A 12,995-nucleotide genomic window follows, 5' to 3' on the forward strand; every position below is an offset into this window, starting at 1 on the left:
AAGAGACTATAAATCTGAACTTTTTCAGGAAAAGGTCCACACTTAAACTGTGTCTCTTGAACACATAGGTTACCTTCTCTCTGGCTGAATTCACTCATCAGTAAAATGGAGGAAAAAAACCCCTGTAGTCTGTTCCTCATAGTATGTTGAGAAGATTAAATAAGTTAAGAAACATAATGTAAAGGGCTTAGAGCAGAGCCCAGCCCAGAGTAGACACTCAACAAATGTTAGTACTACCAGATGAACCAGTTGCAAGGAGCCCAAACCCACTGCAGCCTTGTAGGGGTAAGAAGAACCCCCAAAATCCAGCACATGAAAGAAGCTGGGAGTCAAGTCAATAACCATAGGGTCTGCTCATCTCTCTCTCCCTCTTTCTCTCTCCACCTACACAGTACCTTTTTACAATTGCTTTGTTATCTACCTTGACTTTCTTTTGATTACCACCTCACCCATAACTGTAGCTTGTATGTGACTCTAATTTGTCATGGGACCAAACCGGCCCCAGTTCCAAGACCATCTTTTAATTCTAAAGCATAACAATGATCAGGTACGGTCTGTATCTCTTATGTGTATTTGTGAGGGAGACCGTCTTAACGTCACATGCTTGACAGGACATTGACTGGCTCTGAGGCAGGTGTCTCCCTATGGTCTCCCCAACTGCGGTCCTAGGGAAGAATCCACCTGGCTTATTTAAGTGAGCAGCATGTGTTCAGGCTCTTTACCCCTTCTTAGCCCTTGGTCCACTAGGGGATAGACTGGTTATAATCTTGTTGTTTATCTTTCATGATTTATTTTGTTGTTTATCTTTTTTGTTTCTCATCTTGTGACTGTTAAAACTTTGGACCCCTAGATATAGAGTAAAATATTTTAACTCTACTCATCTGAAAATGTCACAGAGAATATTGTCACATTGACAAAAAAGACTGAGCAATACTGGAGAAGAATCATGAAACACATAGACTCACAAACTGGCTGAATTTTTGAAAGGGAGAGGAAAGATGAGATGGGAGACAACTGTGTGTGAGGTGCCAGACAAGGAAAGTGAAAGTGAAAATCTGGATTTCCTTTTCCTGATGAATATTATTATCATATAAATTAAAATCATTGAGCAAGAGATTCTCATTCGGTGACCAGCCACCATCTTATTTCTGTTTTCAGAAACAGAATTGCACTGTCTTTTATGGCGCAACACTCCTAGGAGAGGTGACTAATTTATTTCTTGTTTATTCATACACCCTCTTGATACTTACCTAGGTTTCACTGAAACCAACATGTCTAATGCCCTCCAAAGCTTTTCCTTGTAAAGATCATTCTCCTTACAATAAATAATTACTCTACCTATTCATGAAAGGAATTATAAGTTCTATCTATAGTATATTTTTTATTCAGACTGGTTTTCATAAATATTTAATTTGATTGCACATGAGTTTATTATACAAACTTAAAAGCATGTTTTTCTGTCTCCAAATAGAAGGATATGAAATACATATCCTTCCAGTCTGTTCATCTTTGGCAGCTTTTAGGTCTTTAGAGCATATAAACTTTAACATTTCTGGTACTTAAATCATTTTGATTCCCATCACAGTGACTTCCTAAAACATTTTTGCTCTAAAATAATTTCCCTTAGAAAACTGGACAGCCACTTGCTTAAGAATGAAACTAGACGCCTATCTTATACCATAAACAGAAATTAACTCAGAATGTAAGACCTGAAGCCATAAAACACCTAGAAAAAGACTTAGATGATAAGCTATTTACTTCAGCCTTCGCAATAAATTTTTGGATCTAACTTAAAAAGCAAAGGCAAAAAAAGCAAAAATAAACAACTGGGACTACACCAAACTAAAAAGTTTCTGCATAGCAAAGGAAACCATCAACAAAATGAAAAGGTAACCTACTAAATGGAGGAAAACACACGCAAATTGTATGTCCAATAAAAGGTTAATATCCAAAATATAAAAAGAATTAATAAAACTCAGTAATAAAAACAAATAAGTAAAACAATTTGACTTTAAGAAAGCAGAGGATTTGAGTAGACACTTTTTCCAAAAAGGAGATGCAAATGGCCAATAGGCATGTAAAAAGATGTTCAATGTCACTAATCATCAAAATATTGAATTAGAAAATATAAAACTTTTTTTAGTATTTGTTATAATTAGAGTTTTGTGTAATTCTCCAACAGCAGCTGACTGGATTATTTTTGTATTTTTTTTCCCCTCCAAATTAAAGAGAAAACTCAAATGGTCTTGAGTTGATCTCCCTCGCACCCCATGCTTCAAGTAATACTTAAAGGTAATTCCCACCCCTAATTTACTGCTAGTGGAACAGAATACTCCATATTTATGAATACATAATTTAGGAGATCTACCTGTCTACACTAGCCTAGCTCCATTTGAGGACTTTCAAATATATAATCATGGCTAAAATTTACTATAGCAAAAGATACAATGCAAGATCAGCAGGAAAAAGGTACACATAAACAAAGGCTAAGAGAAGTCACACAGAGGCTTCCCAGTCCTTCCTCCCTATCTGCTAGCATAGCATAGGAGGCAATTTTCTCATGTGACATAGCTCCACCCAGGAAAGCCCACCTGAGTCATGGAATCCAGACTTCATAAAGGTGCAAATTCCAATTACCTATAGGGAACACCTGTTTGAATGACTGGCTTCCCAGGTGGCTCAGTGGTAAAGAATCTGCCTGCCAAGTAGGAGCTGCAGGAGATGTGGGTTCGATCCCTGGGTTGGGAAGATCCACTGGAGGAGGAAATGGCAACTGAATCCAGTATTCCCTGCTGGGATAACCCCATGGACAGAGGAGCCTAGCAGGCTATAGGACTTGCAAAGAGTCAGACACAACTGAGCAACTGAACAGGCATGCACAGATTTCTCTCAGAAGGAAACAGTACATTTTTCAAGCACTAAAGGAATCAACCATGTGTTCTCTAACCTTCAGCAATAAAGAGGGGGAAATAAAGACACTTCCAGATGAAGGAAAACAATTTATTGCTAGCTGGCCTACCCTTACAGATTGGCTAACTAAAGGAAGTTCTTCCAAAGAGAAGAAAATGCTGAAAGAATCTGGAAGGATTAGGAAGAAAGAAGGAACTGAAATATGGATATATACAATATACTATTTCCTCATGAATTTTATTTTTATACATTATATTTGATGATTGAAACAAAAATTGTTGATACTCAAGAAAATTATATTTAAAAGTGGAGAAAGTAAAGAGACCTCCAAGGATGTGACATTTCCATATTTCCCTCAAAGTGATAAAATATGGATACCAGCAGACTGTGATGAGTAATATATAATATGTCTATTATATTACTTACCATAACAACAACAAACAAATACAAAGAGCTACACTCACAAACAGTATAAATAAATCAAGACAGATAATTTTAAAATGTTCAAGTAACCCACAGGAAGGCAAGAAAAGAAAAACAAAGGAAAAGAACAAATCAAAAGGCAGATTTTGGCAGAGTGTATTTAAAAGTTATGATTCAACTACATGCTGTTTTAAAAAACTCACTTCAAATTTATCCATCTAGATGGATTGAAAGTGAAAGGATGGAAGAAGATGCCATGTCAACATTAATTTTTTAAGAAGCAGAAATGGCTTTTCAAATATGTATTAAAGTAGACAGCAGAGTAAAGAAAAATTCTAGAGAGAAAGAGGGACATTATGTATAGTAAAATTAATCTATGAAGGAGGCATAATAATCTAATATATATGCACCAAACAACAGAGCCTCAAAATACATGAGGCAAAAACTGATAGAGCAGAAAGGAGAAATAGATAAATCCAGAATTGTAGTTGAGGACTGCAACATACCCCTCTGAGCAACTGATAGAACTACTTGACCTAAAATCACCAAGGAAATAAAGGATTTGAACAACAGCAAAATAAATAGGATTTAATTGACATATTATGGAACATTTCATCACCAACACATTTTTTTCAGCTGCATTTGGAACATTTATAATAAATACTCTGGGTCATAAAGCATAGCAAAAAAAATTTTAAAGTAGTTTAAATCATACAGAATATGCTCTCTGATCATAATAGAATCAAACTAGAAATTAATGACAGAAAGACAAGAAGAAAACCTTTAAACATGTGATACACTTCTAAATAATCTCTGGGACAAAAGGAAGTCTCAAAAGGTTTTAAAAATACAAAGAGTTGAATGAAAATACAGCCAAAGCAAAGCTGATAGGGAAATTTACTTCACTAACATGTATTAGAGAGGGTTGTAAATCAATAATCTAAATTCTCACTTCAAGAATCTAGAAAAATAAACTCAATACAATTAGAAGGAAGGAAATAATAAAGAACAGAAATCAATGAAATTTAAACAGAGAAACAGCAGAGAAAGTCAATGAAATCAAAGCTGGCTTTTTAAAAAATGTCATTAACTATGTCAATCCTACTATGAGAATTGTAATCAGCAACTTAGATGGAATGGACCAGTTCATCAAAAACTACAGACTATCACAACTTACTAAAGATGAAATAGATACTAAATAATCATGTAATTATTTAAAAAGTTGATTTCATAAAACTCAAAAGAGAAATCTCCTGACCCAGATGGTTTCATTAGTGAATTCTGCCGAACATTTCAAGAATTAACACCAACTCTACACAATCTTTCCCAGAAAATAGAATGTTTCCCAACTCATGATACCAGCATTATTCTAATGCCAATACCAGACAATGACATTATAAGAAAAGAAACTTACAACATGTTTGGGCTTCCTTCGTGGCTCAGTTGGTAAAGAATCTGCCTGCAATGTGGGAGACCTGGGTTCCATCTTTGGGTTGGGAAGATCCCCTGCAGAAGGAAACAGCTACTCACTCCAGTATTCTGGCCTGGAGAATTGCATGGACTGTATAGTCCTTGGGGTTGCAAAGAGTCGGACACAACTGAGCGGCTTTCACTTTCACTTTGTCAAAACAGTTGAGTGTATCTGTGGGGGGTTGGAGCTTCTGTTATGTTAATCTGGGTGTCTGTCCCTTGACTAGAATCACTCTATCTGGATTACTGTAGCTATATAGTAAGACTTTTTATCAATCATTTTTTATTGTTCCCACATTATTTTTCTTCATCACATTTGATATAGCTATTCTAGGGCCTATGCCTTTCCATATACATCTTAGAATAAGATTTTCTATTCTACAAAAAACTTTGCTTGCATCTTAACAGGAATTCCATTAAACCTTGAGATCATTTGAGGAGAATTATATCTTAATATGTTGAATCTTTAAATCTATGGACACAGGACGTCTCATCATGTATTAGATCTTCTTTGATTGCTTTTGATAACACTTTTTAATATTCAGCACACAAATCCTGTACATATTTTGAGAAGTTTATACCTAAGGATTTCATTTTCTTGGCATAATTTTGAGTGCTGCAAATTTTTTTAAAATTTTGGTTTCTACATGTTTGTTTTCACTATATAGAAACATGATGGATTTGTGTGTTGTTCTTATATCTTCAGATTTTGATGAACTCACTTCTTAGTTCTTGGAGTTTCTTTAGGAGATTCTTTGGGATTTCCTATGTGGGCAATTATATCATCCGCTTTGTCTTTAGTTTTCAGTAGTTTGATTTCAATGTGTCTGGAGTAGATTTCTTTGGGTGTACTTTATTCACATTCACTGAAATTCTTGACTATGTAGATTTATGTCTTTAACCAAGTTGAGGAAACCATTTTAGCCCTAATTTATTCAATTTTTTTTTCCTGTACTGCCTTCTTTTTCCTCTTCTTCTGACTCTATGATGATACTAATATTAGCTCTTTTTATTGCACCATAAGTCCCTGAGACTTTGTCAATTGCTTTTTCAATCTTTTGTTCTCTGTGTTATCCATATCCCATAATTTTTATTGACGTATCTTCAAGTTCATAGATTATTTTCTCTGTTGTCTCCATTTTGCTATGAAATCTATTCAGAGAGTTGTGATTTTTAAGTTTTGGTTATTGTATTTTTCAGCTCCAAATTCTATTTTTATATCTTCTTTTTCTAAGACTTTCTGACTTCCTGCTCATTTCAAGAGTGTTTGACCTTACTTGTTGGGACATTTTACATCTGTATCATCTCAGCATTGATGTGTATTGATGGCCTTTTCCCATATGAGGTGAGGTTTTCCTGGCTCTTCATATGTTGAGTAATTAGATTGTAATATGTTATAAGTCCTACAGTTCTTATTTATGGGTCTCAGACACATTCTAAGAATGTTTCTTTTGTGTGTGTGTTTTAGCAGTCAATTGCCCCAGTTGCTTTCAGTCTTCAAATTCCAACCAGTCGTCATTCTACTGTTTGTCCCATTTTCAAAGGCTCTGCAGTGCTATTTGGATCAGCCCTGCATGTGTGCCAACTAAGATCCATTTGGGACTTGGGTGGTGGTCTATACCATAGTTCCATCTTCAAAATATGTGTATGTCAGGACTACACACACATAGCTTGGAATAAGCCTAGGAATTCACAAACACTTTTATAGGGTTGCTTTCCTGAGCTCCACCTTCTCCATGACCTCACTTGTCTGTTCTGGTTCCTTGGAGCTTCCCTTTTGGTCCTTAAGCCAAAAAAAATTATTTACCCTGTGTTGCAACACTCTTGGCATGACAGCATCCATACCCACAGCCAAACAGCAGGAGGGCTGAGCATGAATAAGGTGGCTTTAGACTCTCAGGGACCTTCATGCCAGCACTCCCACCACCATCACAAGATTCACAAGAGGATGGATAAAAATAAGAAAAAACACTCAAAGTCAGGGCTTTCCTCCATTCTCTTTCTTTCCTGTTTCTCAAGTAGACTTCTCCTTGAGCTGTCTCTACGTGCTGATGCCCACTTCCAGACTTGGGGCGATGTTTACTTCAGCTTGGAGAATAGTGGAGGAAAACTAAAAGATAAGCTCACCATCAGTTCAGTAGTCATTAAAATGTTGGTCTTTTCTGATCTTTCTGCTATGAATTACTTTTCAGAGTTTTCAAATAGCTATTGCATGTACCCTGTCCAGGTTTTAGGACTATATTCAGTAAGAGAGACAGGGTGAAGTGTACTTACTCCCTGTTACCGGGAATGAGAACGCCAGTCATTGTTTGCTCAACTCATTAATAATGAGAGAATTAATGAGATGTTAATACTGGTTCAAAGATCACTTGAGAATATATATATTTATATCCAATTTAATTAAAGAATATTAGAAAAAGATTGCTGAGCTACATTGTAAACACTTGTAGGATGACTAACATCTTACAGGACAATAAACTGTAACCTTTGGGAGTATCTTTTCCATTGAACAGAAATAATTTGCATCTGTACTAAACAAAAATTTCTATGTTAACTAGTAACTTCTCTAAGTCTGGAGCTTTTCATTGAGAGTAAATAGTATCCTTACTGTTTACTAAGTATATTCTATTTTCCCTAAGTACAGAACTAAGTACATTTTGCTAGATAAACTTTGCATGAGGTCTTTGTCCCTGCATGACATGAAAATTCCCTGCCATCCTTATTTTGTTTTTGCCTGTTACCACGTTTTGGATAGGTGTGCATGCTAAGTCGCTTAAGTCATGTCTGACTCTTTGTGACCCTATGGACAGCCCTCCAGGCTCCTCTGTCCATGGGATTCCCCAGGCAAGAATATTGGAGTGGGTTGCCATGTCCTCCTCCAGGGGATCTTCCTAACCCAGGGATCAAACCTGCATCTCTTACGTCTCTTGCATTGACAGGTAGGTTCTTAGACAGGTTCTTTGCCACTAGTGCCACCTGGGAAGCCCCCATGTGTTGGATAATTGTTGTGAAAATTGGGATCCAAATTGTTCTTGCGGAAAGTCTCAGCTGAAGCAAGAGATAATAAAAGACTGGCACAGACTCCCTGAGGAGGCAACCTATTTTTCTCCCAATTCAATAAATATTTATTGCATACCTACAGTGTACCAAATATCTTGATAAGAAATGGTGCATAAAAGCAATATCTGATTTTCTTAATATGTATCAATCATGTAGTATTCTCTTTTCTCCCACAAATATAGAGACTGTAAAACTCCTATCCTTGTCATGGAAAATTTGAAAAATATGTAGGGTATGGTTATTGATGTATATAGCAAATACTATATTTCCATGATGCTCTTCAGATTAACTCAGAGCACAGTTAGTGCTTATTCACTCTGTTATTTTGTTTGCTGTTGTTTATTCTCTAAGGAAAGGCAGAGGGAAAAAAGAAGAGGAAAAAGTGAAGGAGGAGGAAGAGGTGGCAGTAGCACCCAAACTGACTGGAGAAGGAAGCCTTGAGAAAGAATGGTTCCCTCCCTCTGATCCTGACTTCTGTGTTTATGTGTATGAAGTAACCAAATCCATACTTCCCATCACCAATATAAAGGAACAGATTGAGGTTCTTGCAAAGTAAGCTGTCTGTGTATACATACTCATTTTCAGTTTCTGAAAAATGTTTTTGATGTTAGTGATTTGCATTGTTCTAGCCGTTTTCAGACAACTACACCATAATAAAATGGAACTTTAACAGCACTCTGACTCTGAAGCAGAAACCCAAAGATTTGGAAAGAAAGCCTCCATTTCTATTTTGGATAATATTTCTGCCAAGAATCAGAACTAGGAGCTAGAAATTACTTAAAGAAAAATGTTTCTGTCATTTTCTCCTGCTAAACCATGAAAAGCATCTTTCAGGGTGATTCTAAAGATGTTATAAATGAAGGAATCCTATTGTGAATTATTTGTAAACTCACAAGTTGGTTCCTAATACAAATAGACATCTGCTATTTTTATGTTGTATGTCCGATATTTTGTGTCTCACATTGCTCTAAAGTGGGATTCTGGGTATTCTAAGAGATGGTTCAGCGCTCTGTATAATCCAGTGAGGTTGCCTCCTAAATGAGAGCGTTTACTCTGATTCCACTAAGAGAAGACTGAGAACTTGACCTTATAGCTGAAGGGATTAAGACTTAACTAGAAATGGAGGCTCACTTTCTTGACTGACACCAGCCAGTCGTGAGCTCCTGACTTGTGCAACAGCTGCAGTCTCTGTGAGAGCTTGTACCTTCTCCAAATAGAAGTGAGTTGCAGGCACCAAACCTGGATGTGACAACTGCAAGAAACACAGCCGCCAGATCACTGACTCCTTGTCAGCTGGCTCTGGAAGGGAATGTTTTTTTTTGGCTACTGAAGTTTTCCTGGTGTCCTTGAGAAGTGATGACTCAAGCAGAATTCTGACTTACCTCACTTCAACATTTGTCAAATTTCCTCACACTTTGTTCCTATCAGAAACCGTTTTCATCATTCCCTATTTCTTTTTAATCTGAGCCCACACCAAGAGAGTGATACAGAGCTGTGTCCCCATGCATTTGGCTCCTAGTGGGATACCTGGCTGGCTGACAACACAGGTCAGTGTTCTGCCCAATCCTTTCTCTTGGCTTTCACCACTGATCTTCTTTGTTGGTTCCACAAACAGCAAGAGGAAATTCTTTCTTAATGATGTGCAATTCTGCCTTTACTCCACGATGTAGCAGCTTCAGTTGACAGAGGATTTTTGCAGGTATGCTGAGTGACATCTTCAGTGAGAGCCTACTTTTAGGAGAAACTCTCAGGCAAAGCACAACCCCCCCAACTCACCTCTTCATGTAATTGTTACTTATTTTTTCCTTTGTGCATCTTCCTCCCTCCTCTAACTTCAGTGTTACGTGAATGCTATATGTCTTTCTCTAAATTAAAAAAATAATAATGATAAAATTTAAAAGAAGAAGAGAATAAAACTTGAAAATAATTGTGAACCTAATGGTACGCAGTGGTCCTATGTGTTTGGATGAGGCTAAATTCCTTAAAAGAAGGACCATATGTCTGGACAATTCAGATTCAAACACTTGAAAATACTTTCCAACAGTAAGATAACATTCAAAAACTGCATTGATACAAATGTAATGTGATATTGACCTGTATCTTGCTAGAAACATTAGGAAAATGAGCATTCATTTCTTTTTTCCTGCTGAATGAAACTGTTAGAATCTCAGCTCATATGTGACAGTTTGAGGAGAGTCATCATAATACTGTGTGTGTGCACGTGTGCACACTCAGTCCCTTCAGTCGTGTCTGACTCTGTGCAGCCCCACGGACTGTGGCCCACCAGGCTCCTCTGTCCATGGGATTCTCCAGGCAAGAATACTGGAGTGGGTTGCCATGCCCTCCATGCCCTCCCTTCCTGACCCAAGGATCGAACCCACATCTCCTGTGTCTCCTGCTTTACAGGCAGATTCTTTACCACTGAGCTGTCAGGGAAACCCAAGTATAATCTTAACTTATAGTAAATACATAAAGTAAAACAAAAATCCGAGGGAAAACATGTTTTACAAGTATAATTACACAGAAGACAGTGAAATATTAAACTTGACTGATTCAAACTCACTGCAATTGACGCAGGTATGTGGCTGAAAAAATGGGTGGTAAGATTCCAAAAGAAAAACTACAGGATTTCAGCTGGGAGCTTCATATAAGTGAACTAAAATTTCAACTTAAATCCAATGTTGTACCAATTGGACTGATCAAAAAAGGAATCTTCTACCATCGAGCTTTGCTTTTCAAGGTATTTAAGATGTTTTGCCTCATTTCCAATTAGGTAAAAATGTTTTGTCTTCATCATTGTGGAGTGAGCCAGTTGCTAACAATTAACTATGTAATACTAATACTATCATTTAGATGTACTTATATTTGGCATATATATGTATGTGTATAAACATACACACATGTAAGTTCACCAGACTGTTAGAAGCATACTCATTCTATATTTGTGACACACCTACTCTAGACCAGGGGACGACAGAGGATGAGATGGTTGGATGGCATCACCAACTCAATGGACATGAGTTTGAGCATGGTCCCAGGAGTTGGTGATAGACAGGGAAGCCTGATGTGCTGCAGTCCATGGGGTCACAAAGAGTTGTACACGAATGAGCAACTGAACTGAACTGAACTGAACTCTAGATCAGGGCCTCTTCCAAGGTCGGGAGTATAGGGATAATAAAGTGATAATCCCTGTACTCAAGAGGGTCTGAAGCCAGACTTGTGGGTTCTCAGGTGACTTCAGGGAAAGTTTCAGGGGAGGAAGTGATATGTGGCCTCAGCATTAAAGGCTGCATAGGACTCCAGCAGGAAAGAAGGAAAGACAAGGATGTTCTAAACATTCTATTCAAAATAACAGGTATGAGAGTCAGTGATCCACTTGAGGGATGGAGAGTAGGTCTGGATTCAGAAAAGCAGGGAAGGGTTGGATGGGCTAAAGGACCAGACAATAAAGCACCACGTGAGTTTACACTTGATTCTAAAATCTGTGAGTGGCCACTGAAAGTTAAGGGGAGCATGGTAACGTGATTTTGAAAGACCATTTAGGCTACAGAACAGGGAATGAATTAGAATGTGGCTAAGACTGGAGACAGGAAGACCAGCTGGAAGGTTCCTGGAGCAAGAAGTCTGGGTGACAGACACAAAAGCCATGCAGGAGGCTGCAAACAAGCGGTGAGTTTAGAGGGAGATGCAGGAGATAAAACTGAAAGAAGCTGCTGATTGCCTAACAGTTGTATGAGAGAGTGCATGAGAAGAAGAAAATGATTTCCAGACTCTGGTTAGGGCAACTGGAAATGATGGCATCATTCACGGGGATGAGGACACTAGAGCCAAAAGAGGTTAAAGGGAGGGGGTGATCTTTTTTCCCCCTGCATTGTATTCAGTGTCTGAAATATAATAGGGGCTGAGAAAATGGTTTCTGAACCATAGATTTAAATGTATAAAATTCCAGTCTTCTCCTGAATACCTACAAACTTCATTGCATTTTGCCTCCAGTTTCAAGCTAATCCTATTTGTAGCCCAAAATGCCAGTCTTTGCTATTTCCTGGGATTTCTTCCTCTATCAGTTCTTCTCTCCCATATTAAATCTCTTTCACTCTGCCAGCTGTTTCTCCTTTAAAATCTAAACTTAAGTCCACTCTATCTAAAGAGAAAATGTAAATCTTTTTTCATTATCTCTACAACCACTCCTGTATACAGTCCCATCACATGACAGTTGTCATCTTGAGTTTATGTACCAGGCATTTGATAAACATAATTATGAACAGTCTCAAATAGGCCAAAGGCTGGAACTACTACCTTTGTTTTAAAGACAAGAAAATTGGTACTTAGATAAGGAATTTACCCAGAGATACAGCTGGAATTTGAACCCATGCCTATCTGAGCCAAAACCTACTACACTGCTTCTGTCTGAAGATAATTCTCATTCCTGGTCAAAAATTCTGAGTAATCTCAACACCTTGATCTCACTTTTATCCTCAGCTCTCTGCAGTCTGGCCCTTGCTCCCTCCTGACAAGGATCATAATGATCTAGTGTGTCTTGTTTGTTATGTCAGAGAATTTGTCACTGATCCTTCCCTTTCTTCAGCACCACTTTCTTCAGTAACTTCTGTCCTCTCGTCATTTCATCTCAGTCTCCTTTGGAGACTTCTTTTCCTCCACCCTTGTCTTAATGTTGGGGTCCTGACCCAGAACTCAAGGTTCTTACATTTTTCACTGGTAAAATGTCTCATCCTTCTATTCCTCCTAAATCGTTCATTCCCCCTACACATACTGTAGGGGGAATACACATTTTCTTCCAGCTCCTTTCCTCCATGGCAGCCTAGATAAACTGTCCACAGACCTTATAACCTGCTCCCTGATTTCCCTCATCTTCATGCCCCCCATCCTTCCACTTCTCTGCCTTGCCTGCCCACCCTGGACCTATCCAACTGCCTGCCCTTTCCACGATGACACTCAGGCTGTAGAATGTGACCATGGGGTTTGCCACAGCCAATTCAGGATTCAAGATGGTGGTTTGCATGCTGCCTGGCCACCTTTTCTAGCTCCTAGCCATGGACTTTTCTTATTTTCCTCAGCAGCCATGTCTCCACATCTGACCTCCTTCCTAAGCCTTTCCATCTTCACATCTTCGT

General features: G+C 38.0%; 1 protein-coding gene across 1 annotated transcript in view; it reads left to right on the forward strand.

Annotated features, from left to right (window-relative positions):
- ARMC3 (armadillo repeat containing 3) overlaps nucleotides 1-12,995 on the forward strand; it is an 86,756-nt gene that overhangs the window by 70,997 nt on the left and 2,764 nt on the right. Inside the window, exons 16-17 of the mRNA XM_043884151.1 lie at nucleotides 8,215-8,415; nucleotides 10,441-10,603. Of these exons, the coding sequence (XP_043740086.1) occupies nucleotides 8,215-8,415; nucleotides 10,441-10,603 (364 nt within the window). The remainder of the gene's footprint in view (nucleotides 1-8,214; nucleotides 8,416-10,440; nucleotides 10,604-12,995) is intronic.

Source organism: Cervus elaphus, chromosome 23 (assembly GCF_910594005.1).
Source record: "Cervus elaphus chromosome 23, mCerEla1.1, whole genome shotgun sequence".
Classification (NCBI taxonomy): domain Eukaryota; kingdom Metazoa; phylum Chordata; class Mammalia; order Artiodactyla; family Cervidae; genus Cervus; species Cervus elaphus.